Here is a 19,430-nt window from a genome sequence, read left to right as displayed (position 1 = left end):
TTAAATGCATGCTTAAATGTTAACATGTGATCCTATGCTATTTAAATTCTCTTCAGGGATTACTTACAACAACTATATTAGAAACTTTTTTTCCAAGCAAGTGATCGACTATCGAACATATTCATACTCATGACTCCTAATCCCCCAGAAGAGGGGTCACAAGAGCTTCCAGCTTAGAGTCTATCTCCCCCATATGAATAGAAAGTATGATGCTAAACGTACTATGATTGTTATATTTGTTTGCCACTTTTAGACTTGCAATGTTGGTTTTCAAGTTGTATGCATAAGATAGAATTAAATTGTTATATTTATTATTAAGTTCTTAGGAATGATAAGAGATTGAAGAATGTATATGTTATAAAATTAACTTGCATAAATATTTTAGTTAGAATATACTTTTTACTTCTCAGCAAATGCAAATAATATACTTTTAACGAAGATAAAAACATCTTATGATGGACTAAATTAAATAAGACACTCACTTAGAATATGATTGTTAGGTTCAAACTTCAAATGAATATATTATTTGTTATTATGATAACATAAGTCAATTTTAATTATTTTTTCAAATAATTATCAAGTAAATGTATCATTTCCAAAATTTATCACATACTAAGTTTCATCTATTGGGTTTCACTTATTTTTCTTTTTATTATTTAATTATATTTCACCTATTTTGTAATTTCAATTTTTGTAAGAGACAAACATTATACGAACAACAATTTTTTTTTTAAATATATATATATATATATATATATATATATATATATATATATATATATATATATATATATATATATATATATATATATATATATATTTAAACTGAGTCTATAAATAATACAAATTAGATGGAAAAAAAAATGCACAACTTATGACCCAAGGAAAGTGAGTAGCCGTTGGAGCAATTCCGAAGGCCTACTAGACCAAGCTAAGAATGGCCTGGCCAGCACGGTCCGTTTACATGCCTACTTTTTTATTATAGGCCTACATAGCTGCATCTCATAGGACTCTAGTGAAACACAAATTGGCCCAAATAAATTTTCTAACTCAATCCACTTCCTATAATTCTTCCAAAAAAGACCCAATTTGTCATTACATAATTTACATTCTCATTGAAAAAATAATTGAAAATAAGAATAACAACAGGATCAAGTTATGGGTCAAATTTTTTTTTAAAAAAAAAATCTATCAAAACCTTAAAAATTTGAAAATAAGTAAAACAAAATATGAGTTACAAACTAAGCCCACCAAAAGTAAATCCAAAAGTGGGATAGCTAGATAGGGATAATAATCTAAACAAGTAAGCTTATCAATTGCTAAATCCATAAAATTTGTAATCTCTCTATGCATTATGAATTATATTCAATAATTAAATTTCTTATCATGTTGATGAGGGAGTTATTATTTTCCATGGCATAAGCCAAGAGGGATTATGAGACATGTACGAGCCTTTCAAAAGACAAAAATTTTAAGAAACATAACCTATTAAGATAATTTACAAATAAGTAACATTAAAAATGTTTAACCTTCCACAATGCCATCATACTCATAATCCCATGGTCCACAAATCATATGTTGTCAAATCCAAATGTTATATTCCGTTGATGAGATAAGATATGTATATTTTATAATATCATTTTTAATAAAATATTATATTTAATGAACATAATATTCTTTGAGATATGTTATATTATGATATATAGTATATACAAATATTTTTTATATATTGAATAATACATATAATAATATTATTTTATAATAAATTTTATACAAATTTTTTAGTTTTAAAATTTAAAATTTAATTTTTTAACTAAACTTTTTTTATTTTATAAAACGGGTAATATAAAAAATATGAAAAGAATAAATTTGTGATACATGTGATATATATATATATAAGAAAACCATTATTGAGTTTTTTATTCTTTAAAATGGAAAATAGATTTTTAAGCCCGAAACAAATTTGATAAACATTTTACAGAAAATTGTTTTTTACAAAAATTGTTTTGAGAACAAGATTTTATTTAGAATAAATTTTAGGTGTTTTTAGTTATTTTTTGTAAAATGTTATGAACAACAATTAAAAATATGAAAAATATTTTTAAAAACTTTTGTAACAAATGTATATATTTTTAAATTGTAATATATATTTTTTATTTTTGAGTTAGTTTTCTTTTTTGATATATAAGGTTTTTTTTTTTTGTCTTTGAAATTGTGTTATCTACGGCTTTAAAAGAAATGAAAATTATTTATCCCACATCGCTTTAAAATTAAAAATATTATATATATTTATTAGAACTTTAATACCCTTAAAAAGTGCAAGTACAACAGCCAATCAGATGATTGATCCTCATCTTAACAAGCAAGCTTTCAACCACCTTTGAATATTCAACCCAGAATTTGGCCCCGGGAACCCCGGAACTAACCGACGGGAGCGATATCGAATTTATCGATTTGGACGGGAGACATACATTTAAAATCGATAAAGCTCGACATACATTTAAAATCGAGCTCGATTTCAAAATTCAACGCTTTCAACCACCCCGGCCCCTAAGCAACACCACATCTACAATATTCACAAGAGCAACAGCATCTACAATATCTGCCATGGTACATTTAAAATCGATAAAGCTCGATTTTAAATGTATGTCGAGCAACAGCATCTATTTTATGGTTGCCCAATCATGCCATACACATGATTCTGGGCTTTTGCCTCATGCCCTTTTTCCATTTTGTTACTCTATTCATCTCCATTCTGTTTTCACTCTTCTCTTACCTTACTCAACCCATTTGTTTAATTCAATAATCATTTCCTTCAACTTTTATGTTTCACTAATTTTCATCACAAGTATTCATTAATTAAATTTAACCTATATTTGTGCCTTCATTTAATATATACTTATTTGAAAATATGCCTTAACCCATTAAAATTCTCTCATATATCGGTTTCAATAAAAATAATACCACCGTTGACATTTCACTCTTTTCCCTCAATGCTCTTCTACTTGTGAGCACTTAATTTTTCAAACTCTAGTTTTAGGTTAAATTTTTATCTCAATTATTTGTTTTTCAAATATACATGTTGGATATTACATGTTTTATCTACTAAAACACAAAGTGTTGTTCTTCATATTTTAGATATACTTTTAATATTTTAAAATTATAATTGATTTAAATGATACTGAATAATATTCTCTAAAATTAGATAAAATGATTCATTTGATCTTATTTATCTAGTTTTTTTAATTAGTACTACTAATATCTTATTTTCACAAATCTAATCGAATTTTCTACTTATTTATTTATTGTTTTCATGACAGATCTCCATCAACTTTCATATCTTTCCTTACGATTCTGGGTTCAGCTGCCCTTGCAAAATACCAATATGAGAATGTTTCCCCATTTTCACAACACAATATAGTTATGCGAATCTCCTTGTTTGCAACATTTATATATTTCATGGTGGTTGTGGTTTATGAAATCCTTAATCATGATGAAATTGTCAAAGTTGAAGATAATGGAAGATATCTCCTTATTTTGGGTCATGTTCGGTTCTTAAGTGGAACAATAGCTGCAACTTTGTTGATCCTGATCTTGATCCCATATTTTGGATGGTTTCTTCTTGTCATATGGACCATGTTCTTAGTGAAAATAGCATGCTATTGGGATAAACCATTTTATAACTTTGACATGTTCAAGATCAAGAATCAAAACACCACCAATAGGGAAGGAGGACAAGAGGCACAACGACCCCCAGTTTAGAGTAGGTTTGGCCCATCAGAGGTTATTAGCAAAAAAAGATTAAGCAAAAACATATGTTGTTCTTGTAATTTTGAAAGTGTCAAGTGTTTTATTTAGACTAATGGGAGTTTTTTTTTTTTCCTTTTTCTTTTTCCCTATACATTGTTGGTGATTATTCTTCGCGGGAATACCCACATGGTTATGACATGTTTCATTGCAAATATGGTTTTATATAATAGAATTGTGATTGAACTAATAAAACATATTATATTTTCTGCATATTGTTTAGCTAGGCCTCCCAACTACCTCTCGGTAATATCCTCTTAACATAAGGAACTAGAAACTAATAGCAAGTGCTTATCTTTCCCATTCTTACACAAAAAAGAACCAAGGAAAAGGTATATTTAGAAGTTGCATTTTGTGTTCCCAAACAATAGAAAATTCAATATATGACACTTCACTCTCTACTTTCCTTCCCACATTTTCTCATAACCCAAATATGCTAACCTCTCACTCCAAGATCCAACCAAAATTGAAAAACACTTACAAAAATCCTAATAAAAGAGATGGATCATACTACAATTACACTTTCTTACAAGAAATTGAAGTGCAGAAGGTACAACAATTGAGTGAAACAAATAAAAACCAACCTTCTATAACACACTTGCTAATGAAATACTTGCATAGACACTTTAAATTCCTCCAGACTCCAAGAGATATCGATTAACAGCCTTGAGGAAATCTTGTGTCATGCCCATTTTAATTTGGGAGAATTGTGTTTTGGGCCCAAATGGACCCAAAAATTAACATTTGGTTCATATAACTTCCATAATTGATGGAAAAGATGTAAGATGTGTTAAAAGACCAATATATCCTTTAAATTTTTAAATATTACCTTTTAAGAATAAAAAATAGTGATGGACTAAAATACCCAATGACCTTTTACATAATTTTTTTTTTTTGTCTTTATTGCACCACTATTCATGCAACCATAATAATTCTATTTTAACAATTTGGATTTTTCATTGTTTTAAATTTTTTTTATAAATAATTAAAAATCAGCATTATTTTCTATTTTAAATTATAAATAAAGAAAAATTATGTTCAAAAACTATTTAAAAAAATGGTAATATGATTTATATTTTCTTTTTGAAAAAACATTTAATTAAAAAATAAAAATTATTTTTAAAAATAAAAATTGAAAACCTTGTTTAGTACTATTTTTTATATGAAAATAATAAAAGAATTAAATTTCATTCATTGATTATCCATTTTTATTTTTTTCCATTAGTTATTTTAATAATAAAATAAAATAAAATATAGTATGTTTACAATTAAACAAATAAATTGATCAATTATCTATCTTTTACATGAAAAATAATTAAATAACTAAATTATATATATTTATTACTCTTTTTAATTTTATTTTCTTTATTTATTTTTTGTCTAATAGAAAATTTTAATATATCCATAATTAACAAAGTAATAAATCAATTGTGCACATTTTAATCTATAAAAATAAATTACTTTCTAATTTAAATAAATAAAATGAAATAAGTAAATAAATTTGGGGTTATTTCTATTTTTTAACATATCTTATATCAATATTTTTTATGGTTAAATAAATTTTTTATTTTTTTTCTTTAATTCCAAAAATAAAATGAAATAAATAAATAAATTTGGTATTTTCTAACTGATCTTAATTTCATATTTCTTATGGTTAAATAAATTTTTTATTCTTTTTTCTTTATTTCCAAAAATAAAAGGAAATAAATAAATAAACTTGGCTTAAATAATAGTTTTTAAGTAATTTCTTTATCTTATTTTTAATTACATTTTGCATTGAAAATAAAATAAAATAACATTTTATTTGTTTCAATTATTTTAAATGTCAAACTATTGGGAACATAGTTTACACACTCATGTGAATATAATTTATACATATATATAAAATTTATACCATTATACAAGGTTATTACACTAATTGTACAAGGGGTGTACAAAAATGTACATTTTGAACAACTTTTTTTTTCTTGTCATCTAAGGATTATACGTTCTCCTACCACAAATTCTTTTATTTCATGTACTTTATTTAACTTGCATATAACAATTCAAATACTTACCTTAATAATGATGTTTAGAGAAAAATTTTGTTTTTACGTTTTATATCATTTTTTAAAATCAAACTATTGGAAACATAGTTCACACATCATATGTGGCACATAATGTATGCATATGGATGAAATTTGCATCATTGTATAAGGGTGTTATACTAACTGTACAAGGTAAATGTTCAATTGGACAAGGCAAATGTTTTAATTGTACAAGACAAATGTTCTAACTATACAAGGGGTATACAAGACTATCTTTTGTGAAAGATTTTAATCAATTTTGGACAACTTTTTTTTTGTCTTGTCATCTAAGGATTGCATACTCTTAAGGTATACATTCTTCTATTATACACTCATCTTATACATTTTATTTAACTCGCACATGATAATTCAAATGCTTATCCCACTAATGATGTTTGAGAGAAAATTTTGTTTTTCCATCTTCCACTATTTTTTAAAACAAACCAATGAAAACATAGTTAACCTACCTATGGTTACACATTGAGTAGGGGGTATTTGGAATTTGAGTCATTGTATGAGGTATTTACACTAAGTGTACATGACAAGTATACTAACTGTACAAAGGTGTACAAAACTATTATTTGTGAAGAATTTCAAGTGATTCTGAAAAACTTGTTTGTTTATTTCCCCTAAACGAGGATAAATGACATTCTTTACACACATTGGTTAAGCAAACATTCATTTCATGCACTTTATCTAACTTGTATATGATTATTTGAATAGGTACCTCACTTGTGATAGTAAAACAAAATTATACAACATTTTTTCTTCTTTTTTAAAATCAAACCAATGCAAACATGGTTAACCGACCTATTGTCAGATATTCATGAGATGATGTATGAAATTTGAGTTATTGTACAAGGGTATTACACTAACTGTACAAGACAAATTTACTAATTATACAAGGGTGTACAAGACTACTTTTTGTTAAGGATTTCAAGTGATTTTGAAAAACTTTCCCATTTTTTTCCACTCAAATATTTTTTTTTCCCACTCAAATTCTTTCACTCAAGAATTGTTTCGAATTTTATTTTTAAATTTCATCATCAAAATTTTGTAATTGCATATTTTGTTTTTGTAGTTTTAGCAATGTTCTTTCTTTTCACTATTTTTTTTATTTTTTTGTGAAATTTTATCCAAATGAATCTATATTTAAAAGTATAATCATATTTATCAAATTTTTTACTAAGATTATCTTTAATTCTTTTAATATATTTATACTCATTTATTTAAAAAATGAAAAACTAATTTTTTTTGTAAACATGTTCTATTACATTTCAAGTAAAAAATTAGATAAGTTTGAAAGTCAATAAAAAAAATTAAATACCACTTTCAATAATTTTTAGATAAAATTTTATATAATATATTTTATTTGAAATTTAATTTCTAAAGTTTAACTAAAAAATTGTATTGACAATTTTCTTGTTGTGAATCAAAATACTTTGCATTAGTCTCTCTAGATAAGAAAAATTATTAATATAATATTAGAACTTCATATCTTAGTTATTTTTTTCAATAAATTTATCTTTTTAAAAAATTTAAAATAAAAACATTAAAAATTAAAAAGCTAAAAGGATATATATAAAGTGAAGTGATAGTCAATTTTTAAAATTTTTAAAATATGGTTAATGTAGAAAATATAAAAAAATAAGAGAAAAATATAAATGAAGGCTAATATAAATTTAAAATAAAAATGAAAATTAAACTAAAAGATAAAAAATATTTGGATGAAAAATCCCAAAATTTTTATCATTGCTTATAATAAGAGCAAAAAGATTCAATATCTTTAAAAATGAAAAACAAAAAAACATTATTGCTTTTTATTTGACATAAAATAGAAATATAGATTGAAAGAAAAAAAAATATAGAAATGAGTAATACTTAATAGGGAATAGAAAAGGGAAAAAAAACATAAAAAAATTGAAATTCACACTCAGTTGTGCCTATGTAAGGGTTAAGAGTATTTTAGGGATTAATGAAAGACATACTTTGTTTGAGTCTTGGGCTTAAATATGCATGATATATAGACCAAATGTTAATTTTTGGGCCTAGTTGGGCCCAAAACACAATTCTCCCTTTTAATTTCTACTAATCTAGCATATATAAATTCATTAAACAAAAAAGACAGAAGATCAGTAAACAGAAGAATTTTGAAAACCAAACAACGATCTAGCGTATATTTTGTCTTTCTTTCCTAAACTTTGAAGGCAACCAAACAAAGATCCCTAATTTCTTCCGCAGTCAAAGAAAAAAAGCTCAACATGTTCCAATGCAATTTCGAAAAATCCCAGGTAAAAATGAGATTGATTGACAAGAGAATATGAGAGATTGCCGCTGGCGAGATATGGGGACAAAGATTGAGATTGGAAGTGGGACAAGGCGTTGACCACTCTCTTGAGTCTCCTTCAACGCGGCTCGTGTGGGTTCAAAGTATTGGTCGAGTCCAGTACAACTCGACCGAGTCGTATCCGCTCGACACCTGCCGTGACGAGACCGACACCTGATACGATATAATGCACACACTCGGCATGGAATCGATAAGACTTGGTTGACTCGTCTGAGTTTCCGATTAACTCGGTCGACTGGTTAGATTACAAAAAAAATTTCAAACTTTCTCTTTTTCTTTCCAATCACAATAAAGTATTAGAACATTTTCAAAAATAAAAATCAGAGATTACCCTTTCAAAAGCAAACACCTATGATTTTGAAATTGGAGCTTTTAACCCAAAAGATCGAAGAAGACGAAGAAGAAAAAACCCAACCCCTGACCCGTTCGGAAATAAGAGGAGAAACCACCGAAGGATGAGGGCATGATTTAGGATTTACTTACCTTATTTTCCTTAAAATTGAGCATTACCTGAGGGTGAAACTTTAGTGTCGGCAGTGGTAACTCGCCAAGTGAACTGAATCTTACAACAGCGACGTCGGCCAAGCAACCCCTCATAGTCAGATTGCTCCCCCTCTAGTTTTAGGTCTTGCATAGTTGCAAATTTGCAATTGCAGGTGATGTCATCTGCTGGCGGTCTTGACAGCAACGGTTGTGTGCGAGGGTGGGAGATGGGGAGCCCAATTGGTAAAGTGAAAACGTATTTCCTATGGATTTACATTGATGGTATGAGATAGGATTTGATGGAAACAGATTAAATTAAATTAAATGATTGAGTCCCAAAATGATATGGATGGTATGTGATGGGATTTAATGAAAAATTAAATGTATATGTATGGCAGATTGAGAATTAAATCCCCAATTCTTAGTATTATTATAAATAGCTTTGAGTTAAATGTGAACACATTTTGTTTTATTAATTTTTGAAGCTTATTTAATTATATCTATTTTTTATATAATTTACATAACATTTTTATAATTTTTTAAAAATTTTAATTATTTTATTTTACGTATAGCTTGATATCAAATCGATACACCGAGATCGATATACCTTGGGACCCTCCGAGTCAGTGACCGGGGACTTTGAATAATGCTTGTCTCTGAACCCTCAATAGCGATGAAATGAGACCAATGCTACTGCCTTTTTTATTATTACTAGTTAAAAACAATATGTGTAATATAATATAATTTTTTAAATATTTTATAAAAAATATAATAGAGAAAATTTTAAATAAAGGAGTTTACAATAACTTTCCATATTAATAAATTAATAATGAATTTATATCCATGTATTATCGAGAATAAATAAATTTATATTTATATATTTTTATTATAAATTTATGTTTACACATATCATTGATTTTCCCCAAAGGTTTTATTTTTAATTGATTACATAGTACTTATTTAATATAAAATTGTATTAAATAAATATTAATATTATATAAATAAAAAAAAGTTGGATTTGAATAAAACTTTTATATATTATATTCTACATCAATATGAATCTATTATTAAAGATACATGGTAATAAGTGTTAACATTATATAATGAGAGAGTACAAAAATGTTCTATTATTAACAACACATTATTATAATAATAAGATATTTAATATCCTGAAAATTATGAAAAATAAAATAAAAGTAAAAGTAAAAACCCATAACTTTCAAATTTACATTTGTTTTAATTTTAAAATTTTTTCTCTACTTCAAATAATAATAATAATAATGTTTATTTATACTAATAACAATAAAATTAATGAAAATGATGAAAAATAAAAAGTAAAAAGTAAAAACTTCAAAATTGGAAAAGGTTTAAAGAATACTACGAATTCTCACATTTTTCGTAATCTCCAAATTTGCATTTTTTTTTAAAATTTTAATAATTTTTTTCTCCATTGCAAATAACAAGACAATGTTTATTCATACTAATTACATTTATATTGATGAAAATTATGAACAAAATAATTTAAAAGTAACAAAACTATAAAATTAGAGAGGATATGAACAATATATGGAATAAACACTATTATTCATCATATTCTTCGTACCTTTCAAATTTTTGATTTGCTTTAATTTGAAGAATTTTTTTTATACTTCAAATAGCAATAATAGTGTTTATTTATATTAATTACACTTATAATAAATGGAAATTAAGAACAACAATTCTTCATAATCATAACCTCTTAATTTCCAACAATTAAAATTGAAATTATTTTGAATAAACAATGTAATTTGTATTTGAAGTTGAAAAAAAATCTTAAAATTAAATAGGAAGGGTAGGGATTTTAATTTTTTCCCTCATATATATATATATATGAATTTTAAGTGAAATTATTATGAATCAACGATTTTATTGATATTTAAAGTTTTAAAAAAAATCTATGAATTTTAAATAAATTTTGGAAGGTACTTGTAATGGGGTATTTTTATTTGCACTTTCCTATTATGTTGAAACATTGTAAGATAAATCAAAATATATAGGGTATGATTTGGATACAAATAATTAAAATAGTAATAATTTTTATTTAAATATTAAAAATGAATTGAAATTTACTTTTTGAAAGATAATGTTTGTCATAAATAGTTAAAACAAATGTATAATTATTAATTTAAAAAACTGAAATTGATGTTGAAATTCATGTTGGAGCAATTCCGAAGGCCCACTAGGCCAAGCTAAGAATGGCCCGGGCCAGAATGGCCCGGGCCAGCATGGCCCGTTTACATGCCCACTTTTTTATTTATAGGTCAACTTAGCTGCATCTCTCAAGACTCAAGTGAAACACAATCTGGCCCAAATAAATTTCCCGATTCAATCCACTTCCTACAATTCCACCAAGAAGACCTAATTTCTCATTGAAAAAATGGTTAAAAATAAGAATGAGAATCAAGTTATGGTTCAAAAGATTTTTTTTTTTTTTTTAAAAAAAAAGAAATTCTATCTAAACCTTAAAAAATTGAAAATAAGTAAAACAAAAGATGAGTTACAAACTAATAGCTAGGGACAATAATCTAAACAGGTAGGCTTATCAATGGTTGAATCCATAGAGATATGATCTCCCTACAATGCATTATGAATTATATTCAATATTTTGAATTTCTTATCTTGTTGGTGGGAGAATTGATTATTTACCATTACATCAGTCAAAAGGGATTACAAGCCTTTCAAAAGACAAATTTTAAGAAACATTACCTGTTAAGAGAATTTAGAAATAAGTAATAAAAAAGTTTAACCCTCCACAATGTCATCATACTCATAATCCCATGACTTATAAATCATATGTTGTCAAACCCAAATATTATATTTGGTTGATAGGATAAGATATGTATATTTTATAATATTATTTTTAATAAAATATTATATTTAATGAACATAATATTCTTTGAAATATGTTGTATTATGTTATATAATATATAAAAACATTTTTTATATACTGAACAATATATATAATAATAATATTTTATACAATTTTTTTAGTTTTTAAATTTTAAATTTAACTTTTTTTAACAGAATATATAGATATGTTAAGGCAGAAAAAAAACCTTCAACGAAATCCGAAGGTATGTGATCAAGCCAGAAGACATCCTCCCTACTTATTTTTCTATAAGTTGGAAAATACCACAAAGTTTATTATCTTCATCTGCACATTGGCAACCGAAACTCAAGTAATTTGAAATGTCCGTATCAACACTATGCAACAAAACAACCTTTTGCAACTTCTTAGAAAAATCTTAACAAAGCCAGAATTTCTTTCTTTGCATGTGTCTTTTGACAGCTAAAAAACTTAGCACTTACCCACATTCTATAATGTAGAATTTTCAGGTCCAAAGTCATCATCTAGTCAAGAAAGCAAAGAACAAAGAGAGAGAATTAACCACCAAAAATAAAATTTTAACTGCAAATCCATGTATCAGAATGTCCCAAACCAAACATCCAAACAAATTCAAAAAACGACTTGTGAATTATTTGATGATGACAAAAGTTTACCATTGGACAAGCAAATGGAAACATATGTGAAACTATTATTTTTCTTGAAATACAACTCATGAGAGAGAATTGAACTAAATAACCTTATAATATAAAATCAAAGCATTGTAGACATTAAAACATTTCGAATCCAAAAGCATAAATTAAAATAGATCATAACATGTTTTTTGACATCAAAGATTCTTTTATTTTCTCAACACAAATCAATGGTCTAAATTCCATGGCAAAGTGAAGAGGGAAAAGAATAATATCCACATATCTTCACAATAATCTAACCTCGAATCATTTGATTCCTACACTATACTTCTGTGCGCAATGGCTCGAAGCCTGCAATCACAATTTGGTGAGAAAGTGATTATGTCCTTGCAGCAAAAATAGCTCGGTGGAGGAGTGCTTATAGTCCACTAGGGAACTGCACAAACAGAGTAGCCTTTTACTTACCTACAGCTAGTCTTCTCTCTCCACAACAGAAAGTACCCCAATCGAAGATTTAACTTCATGCCAAACAAAATAGAGACAAGACAGATCTGCAAATCAACACAAACCCCTGTAAGCTCACAACATTCGATTACAACATGCCCACATCAAAACAAAAAATGTGTCTCCAAATTAACAACTAAACTGCAGAAATTTTCGAGCCATTAAAAACCACATTTTCAGCCCCAAAACTCCTTAAAAATCATTGAAATATTCGAAATAATTTTGTTTTCTCTTTCTTTCCTATGCTTTGAAGAGAACCAAATAAAGATCCCCAATTTCTTCACCAACCAAAATGAAAAAAAATTCAACATACTATAACCCTAGACTGAAAATGAGATTGACTGACCTCATTTTATGAGAGATCGCCGCCGGTGAGATGTGAAGAGAAAGATCGAGATTCGCAGTGGAACCAGGAGTTGAGCACTCTTAGTCACTTCGAATAGGCTGCTTTATTATTATTTCTCAATGGTTTTCAAACCATCATCTTCAATAGAATGTTTTTGTTAAAAAAAACCTAAACAGTAGACGAGGGAGTCTCTGTACCAGAAAGCTAGATTCCAAATTATTAGCATAAATATTTTATTACCTGAGTTACCCTAGATTCCCAATTATTGGCATAATCATCCCTTTCTGCAAATATTTTGTTAAAAAAGTGCTTAAATTATCTAAAGTCCACCATTGCTGAGACACATAAGCACCGTCAGTGCAAACTAGGCATTGACTTGGCACACTGTCTGGCCCAGTGGTTCCCCCAATCTTCCTACATCTTACGTGGGACACCCCCCACCCCCTCCCACTGCGACTCCACCTCAAAGTGTGCCCCACCTCAGTTTAGGAAACCATATAAACCTCACCATTCCTCAAAGGCGTTCCTACAGAAGCCCCAGCCCATCTCTTCTAACATTCTCAAAAGCCTTCTCCCACAGTCCGCCGCCACTTCTTGAGCCATCCCATAAGGCCATAGCATTCTGCCATCAGAAAAACGAGCCATGAGCTACAGGTAAGGGTTTAAGTGAAAATTGAAAATTTTGATAAAATCGTTCTAACTTAATTAATCATCATATTAATTTGATTTTCTAATGATTATAAAAGTCGCTTGATTTAAAAATTTTAATAAAACGGACATTTTCAAACTTTTATCTTGTGATATATGATTCTTCATGATGATTTTTTTTTCATATTTATTATTATATATGTTTTATAAACTATATTAAATAATATATGATAATTGAATTAACTTTTAAATGCCTTATACTTTAAACTATATTAAACTATATCCTTCATTGTACTTTAAACTTTAAATCAATTTTAATTTTAATTACTTTTAAAAACAAATTAGACTTAAAGCTGAATTTTATTATATATGATAACATTTCAATTGCTTGCAATAATATTGAGGATGGAGGATGGGAGTAGCATTCGGCGCCACTTAGAATTAGTCTGGCTCATTGAAGGCCATCTGCATTTAAAAAGTATCATTCAAACATAAGAAATTTTCTCTTCTTTCCCTCAAATTAACGTGACAAGCTTATATCAAATTGACTCTGTCCATTGTGGGCATATCCTCGTTAAAGAACAACAACAATCTTCGGCAACTTCTAAGGAAAATCTCAACAAAAACCAAAATTTTTTTCTTCGCATATATATACTATCAAAACAAATCAATCATCTATATTCTATGGCAATGAAAGGGAAAAATAAAACACAAATCTTCACAAATAATCTAACCTCAAATCATATGAAAATGTGGTGAAATTTACAAGCATGGGTTTTCATATAACGTATTATGATGATGCCCTCTGAGCCATACTAGAGACATGAACCTGCAGCTGTGTAGCCCTAGCTTTCGCAGACATGGCTCGATGGAGAAACTGCTCCCGTGATAACATCCTCACATTCTTCAGGTACTGATCGAAGGGGATTGATCCCTCTTGAAGGGCCTTATCCAGGGCATATATCACATCATCTATAGCTAAATCTGAAGAACTACACTCCAGCATCTGACTTGAAACAAAATCGGAATACTCGAATGCATTCTCCACGTCCATGACCCTCTTCCCCTGATTCTCCCTCAACCACGCCTCCATGATGTCTGAATTTATCAAAATCATTTGCAGTTGCAGCTCCAAGCCTTCCTTCTCGTCTTGCATTTCCCTCAACCCCTTCGAAATCTGCTCCTCTCTCTGCCTCAACACCGCTTGAGCATTAAATAATTCTTCCATTTCCGCCTCTCTTGTCTTCCTTAACACCTCACTATCACCATGTAATCTATCGGCCAGTCTATTAACCGCGTTCCGGTGAACTTGAGTGCGATCCGCCGCCGGCCGGTGCGGAGATGATGGCCGAAACGCTCTGGGAGGGATAGAATTAGGGTTTAGGTTTGGGCGAGGCTGCTGAGAGTAAAGCGGCGGATCACGGCCGAACACGAGACTCAAATTCCGGGCAAGATCGGCCAAATTGGAGGTGGGGTAGATCCAGTTTTGGAGATAAGGGAGGGAGACGAGGCCGGAGGGGTTGACGTGGGGGTGAGGGCGTTTGATGACCATTTGGCGCGTGGGATTGACGTAGACGCAGGGGGGTTGGCGAGGGTAAGCCTCCATGAGCCAGACGACGATGGGGATGTAGTAGGTGACCTGAAGGTATACCATTGGGATGTTGCCTTCAACTCGGAGGAGATTGACTGTGCGGCCGTCGTTGTGGGTGTAGGCGGCAGTCTGTGGATGCAGCGCCGGGAAGGCATCGGCGAGGGAAAGAAAGTGCTGGCGGATCATCCATTTGACGTCCTCGGCGTAGGGCAAGGCCGAAGGACCTCGTCGGGAGAGGACAGAGGTCAAGAACTGATGAGAGCTTTGTGGAGGAGACGACGATGAACTAGCCATTCCAAACGGTGTCGTTTATGGAAGGGCGGAGACTCAGAGACCCAGAGATGTAATGATTTGCTTTGGTTTGGACGTGGGAAGGAAGTTATGACTGCCTCTGGAATGATCGAGAGATGGCCGCGTGGCATTTGTTTTCTTAACCGCGTGGCACTACGTTTCAGGATTATTCAACGAAAGCGAGGTTAGTTGAAAATTACGACTTCACTTCTTGCCCAACGTTATGTCATTACGTAAACTGATTTAATATTTTTTGTTTATATTTATAATAACATCGATTTTTAAGGGAAAATTATCAAATAGGGCGTGCTACAGGCGATAATAACCTAAAAGGATAATCAGCCTTTATAAATGATAAATTCTAAGAAGGATACCACTAAAAACAGAACATTCCTTCAAAGCTCGTTTGGTAAAATATAGTTAAAATTCCACAAATGTCCCTTAACTAAAAATGGAGAACTTCAAGGCAATTAAAGCATTTGAAATTTATTTTTATAAGACAATTAAAGCAGGTGGCCTCACATTAGCTATAATTAAAATTTTCTTGAACTATTTTATGAAACATATGGTTTTGAATGATCGTAATACTATATTTCCTAATATACTTATAATACGGACCATATTTGAGACTAAATGAAACATTTAATTCGAATTTATGATACTCATTTATATATATATATATAAATGATTAAATAATTTCGATGCATTTGGTAAATATTATTAATATAAAGGTATGATGCATTAATATTAATGTCATTAATAACCCTGAGGGGTAGGTCAGTTGGTCAGGCCTTGGGTTTGCTCCCCAATGGTCACCAGTTCGAGTCCCCTCAGGGCCACTGGAGGTTTACCCGATCGTTAACTTCAGGGCCCCGTGGGATTAGTCGAGGTGCGCGTAAGCTGGCCCGGACATCCACGGTTATAAAAAAAAAAATAATATTAATGTCATTAAGGTATAATTGGACATTTCTAAAATTATTTTGTCATAAAATATAGGTACAACTAGGGGTCTCCAAAAAGCCCGCGGCCCGCTTTAGGCCCGGCCCGAGCCCGGCCCAAGCCCGTTTATGGGCGGGCCGGGCCTAGGCCCGGCCCTTAGGCCCGCCCATTTAAAAAAAAAACTACAAAAATAAAAAGTATTCAAAATTATATTCATTGAATGTATAATTACATTTAAAAATGTGGGAAAATTTTACATCACTACAAAATAAATACATCCCAACTAGGTTGGCACCTATTTATTTGTCAATCATTTGTATTTTTCAACCACAAAAAATAAAAATAAAAATATAATATACATTTAGTCATTATTTTCTGGCGGTGATGGCGAACTATCATGCATCCATGAAGATCTTGATAGTTTTAAAGATTCCATATCGGCAAGCATCTCTGTTTCTCGAATGGAATCGTACATCCTTTTTTCTGCAATTTCCCAATCTTTTACACATATCCCTGCTTCAATAACGTCTGGCGCTAAGTTGCATTGTTTTTTACTAATAACTCTTCCACCTGCACTAAAAGCAGCTTCTGATGCAACTGTACTCACAGGAACTGTTAGTACATCACGAGCAATTATAGAAAGCACAGGATATTTGTGTTGATGTGATTTCCACCATATTAAAATATCAAAATCTTCTTGATCTTCAAATGGAATTATATCAGTATTAAGATATTTATCTAAATCAGATGTATTATTTGGAGAACTATTTGTTGTCTTTTTTCGACTTTTCAACATTTCTAGAGCTCCTTTATAAAAAGATGAGGAGTTTGTAGATGTAGGTGGTAATTTATTAGTATTAATATCATTACCATATTTTTCTTTATAATAGTTATATAAATTATATAATAATGAATTTATTTCATTTTTAATTTCTTCAATTTTTATTTGGTCATTAAAATAAATAATTGTTAACCATTCATCCAAAGCTTCAAATTTCAATCTAGGGTCCACAATTAAAGCAATATAAAAAATTAAAGGTATTTCTCCCCAATATTTTCTAAATTTTTCTATCATTGCAAATATTGTATCATTAAATATTTCAAAACTTAAATATTTTTGAAGTACAATAAAAATATTAGTTATTTGCATAATAACACGATTTGAAGTTGGATAATATACACCACAAAAAATGTTTGTTGAAGTATCAAAAATTTCAAAAAGATCTCTTAAAAGATCCGCAACATGCCAATCATAATCACTTAATGCATAAATATCTGCTTCACAATCATTGTTAATTACTTGTATTTCATATAATTCGACTACTTTTCTATATTTTGTAATATTTTGTAAAAGTTTATATGTGGAATTCCATCTAATGGCCATATCCAAATTTATATTTTTTCTTTTCATATTTAACATTTTGCAACAATCAAAAAATAATTCATGTTTTGCTTGAGAACTATTAATACTATATGCAATGCCTCTAATTTTTTCCAATGTACTATCAACATTTTTTAATCCATCCTTTACAATTAAATTTAAAATATGTGCACAACAACGCACATGAAATATTTTAGCATGATCATCTTTTACTTGCCAATATAGTTTTAGTCTATTTATTGCTGCATCATTATTAGCAGCATTATCTAATGTTACTGTCAATATTTTATCACGAAGGCCTAAATTTATAATTTCTTCATTTATTAAAGCTGCTATATTTTTACCACTATGTGGAGCATTTATTAATTTAAATGAAATTATTCTTTTATTTAATTTCCATTCATTATCAATATAATGAGCAGTTATACATAAAAAACCAGTGTGAGTTAAAGATGTCCAAATATCAGATGTTAAACAAATATTTCCTTCAAAATTTGCAAAAAAAATTTTTAAAATTTCTTTTTGTGTATAAAATTTTTTCATAATATCTCTTTTAACTGTATTTCCAGACCAACCTTTAAATTGAGGATTAATACCTCGTTGAATTGTTCCTACAAAATCATGAGTTTCCATCATGTTGAAAGGTTGTTCTGCTCTTATTATATAATCAATCATTTCTTCACGACAGTTAGATTCATCATAAGAAAATGTTTTTAAATTTCCACTTTCATTTTTACCTAATTGCATATAATTTCTAATATCTACATTATTTTTAGTTTTACAATTTTCGTGATGTCTTTTTAAATGACTTGTGCCTGCATTTGAGCCACCAGTAAGAAATTTATTACAAATTTTACATTTTGCTTTTATTTCTTTTTTATTATTTTCTAAAATTATTTCTACTCTATCAAAAAAATTCCATATATTTGAAGTAAATTTTTTGTTTGATGATATTTCATCACATGAACTAGATGAAGAAGCACTTGTTGTCATATTATAATTATTGATAAAATATTATGCCAAAAATAATAAAGTAATAAATATAAAAAAAAAATGTAACAAAAAAATAAAGTAGTAGGGGCGAAGTATGTTACTCAATTAGAGAACCGATGCAGAAATTCCTAGCAAATTTGAATTCTTGGAGCCACCAATGCTTGTTTTGCACCACCAACAATATTGTATAATTTGAGGGAAAAATAAAAGAAATTGAAATATTGTAGAATGTGAGAGAAATAGAGAGAATTTGATGAAAAAATGAAAAGGGAGAAGATGTATTTATAGGAAGGTTTTTTTTTTTAAAAAAAAAAAAAAAAAAAAAAAATTGGCCATGTGACCGTTGCCCAACGGTCACATGGCAGCTAGGAGCATGGGCTGGAGCTCCAACGGTCACATGACCGTTGGAGCCTTTAATTTTTTTTAAAAAAATAATATACTTTATGTTATATATATATAACTAACTCTAACATTTAACACAAAAGTAATGTGGCTCAGTTGGTTAGAGCCTTTACATT

The 19,430-nt window shown here is 29.1% G+C and overlaps 1 protein-coding gene across 4 annotated transcripts in view; it reads right to left on the bottom strand.

The window, feature by feature from the left end:
* LOC100259843 (protein ELC) overlaps window positions 1–15,672 on the bottom strand; it is a 63,468-nt gene extending 47,796 nt beyond the window's left edge. The window contains exons 1-4 of one of the 4 annotated variants that reach the window (XM_059743242.1): window positions 14,452–15,672; window positions 13,070–13,691; window positions 12,685–12,770; window positions 12,444–12,570 (exon numbers count right to left, since the gene is read on the bottom strand). In XM_059743242.1, coding sequence (XP_059599225.1) covers window positions 14,508–15,602 — 1,095 coding nt within the window. In that variant the 5' untranslated portion in view covers window positions 15,603–15,672 and the 3' untranslated portion in view covers window positions 12,444–12,570; window positions 12,685–12,770; window positions 13,070–13,691; window positions 14,452–14,507. Of the gene's footprint in view, window positions 1–12,365; window positions 12,771–13,069; window positions 13,692–14,451 lie in introns of those variants that run through there. The other 3 variants (XM_010663009.3, XM_059743241.1, XM_002275883.4) reach the window with 3 other exon arrangements.
* Between the last annotated feature and the right edge of the window lie 3,758 nt (window positions 15,673–19,430).

The sequence above is a fragment of the Vitis vinifera genome, chromosome 15 (assembly GCF_030704535.1).
Source record: "Vitis vinifera cultivar Pinot Noir 40024 chromosome 15, ASM3070453v1".
NCBI classification, from domain to species: Eukaryota; Viridiplantae; Streptophyta; class Magnoliopsida; order Vitales; family Vitaceae; genus Vitis; species Vitis vinifera.
The sequence above is the reverse complement of the archived record's forward strand: the minus strand, read 5'-3'. Positions and strand labels throughout refer to the sequence as shown.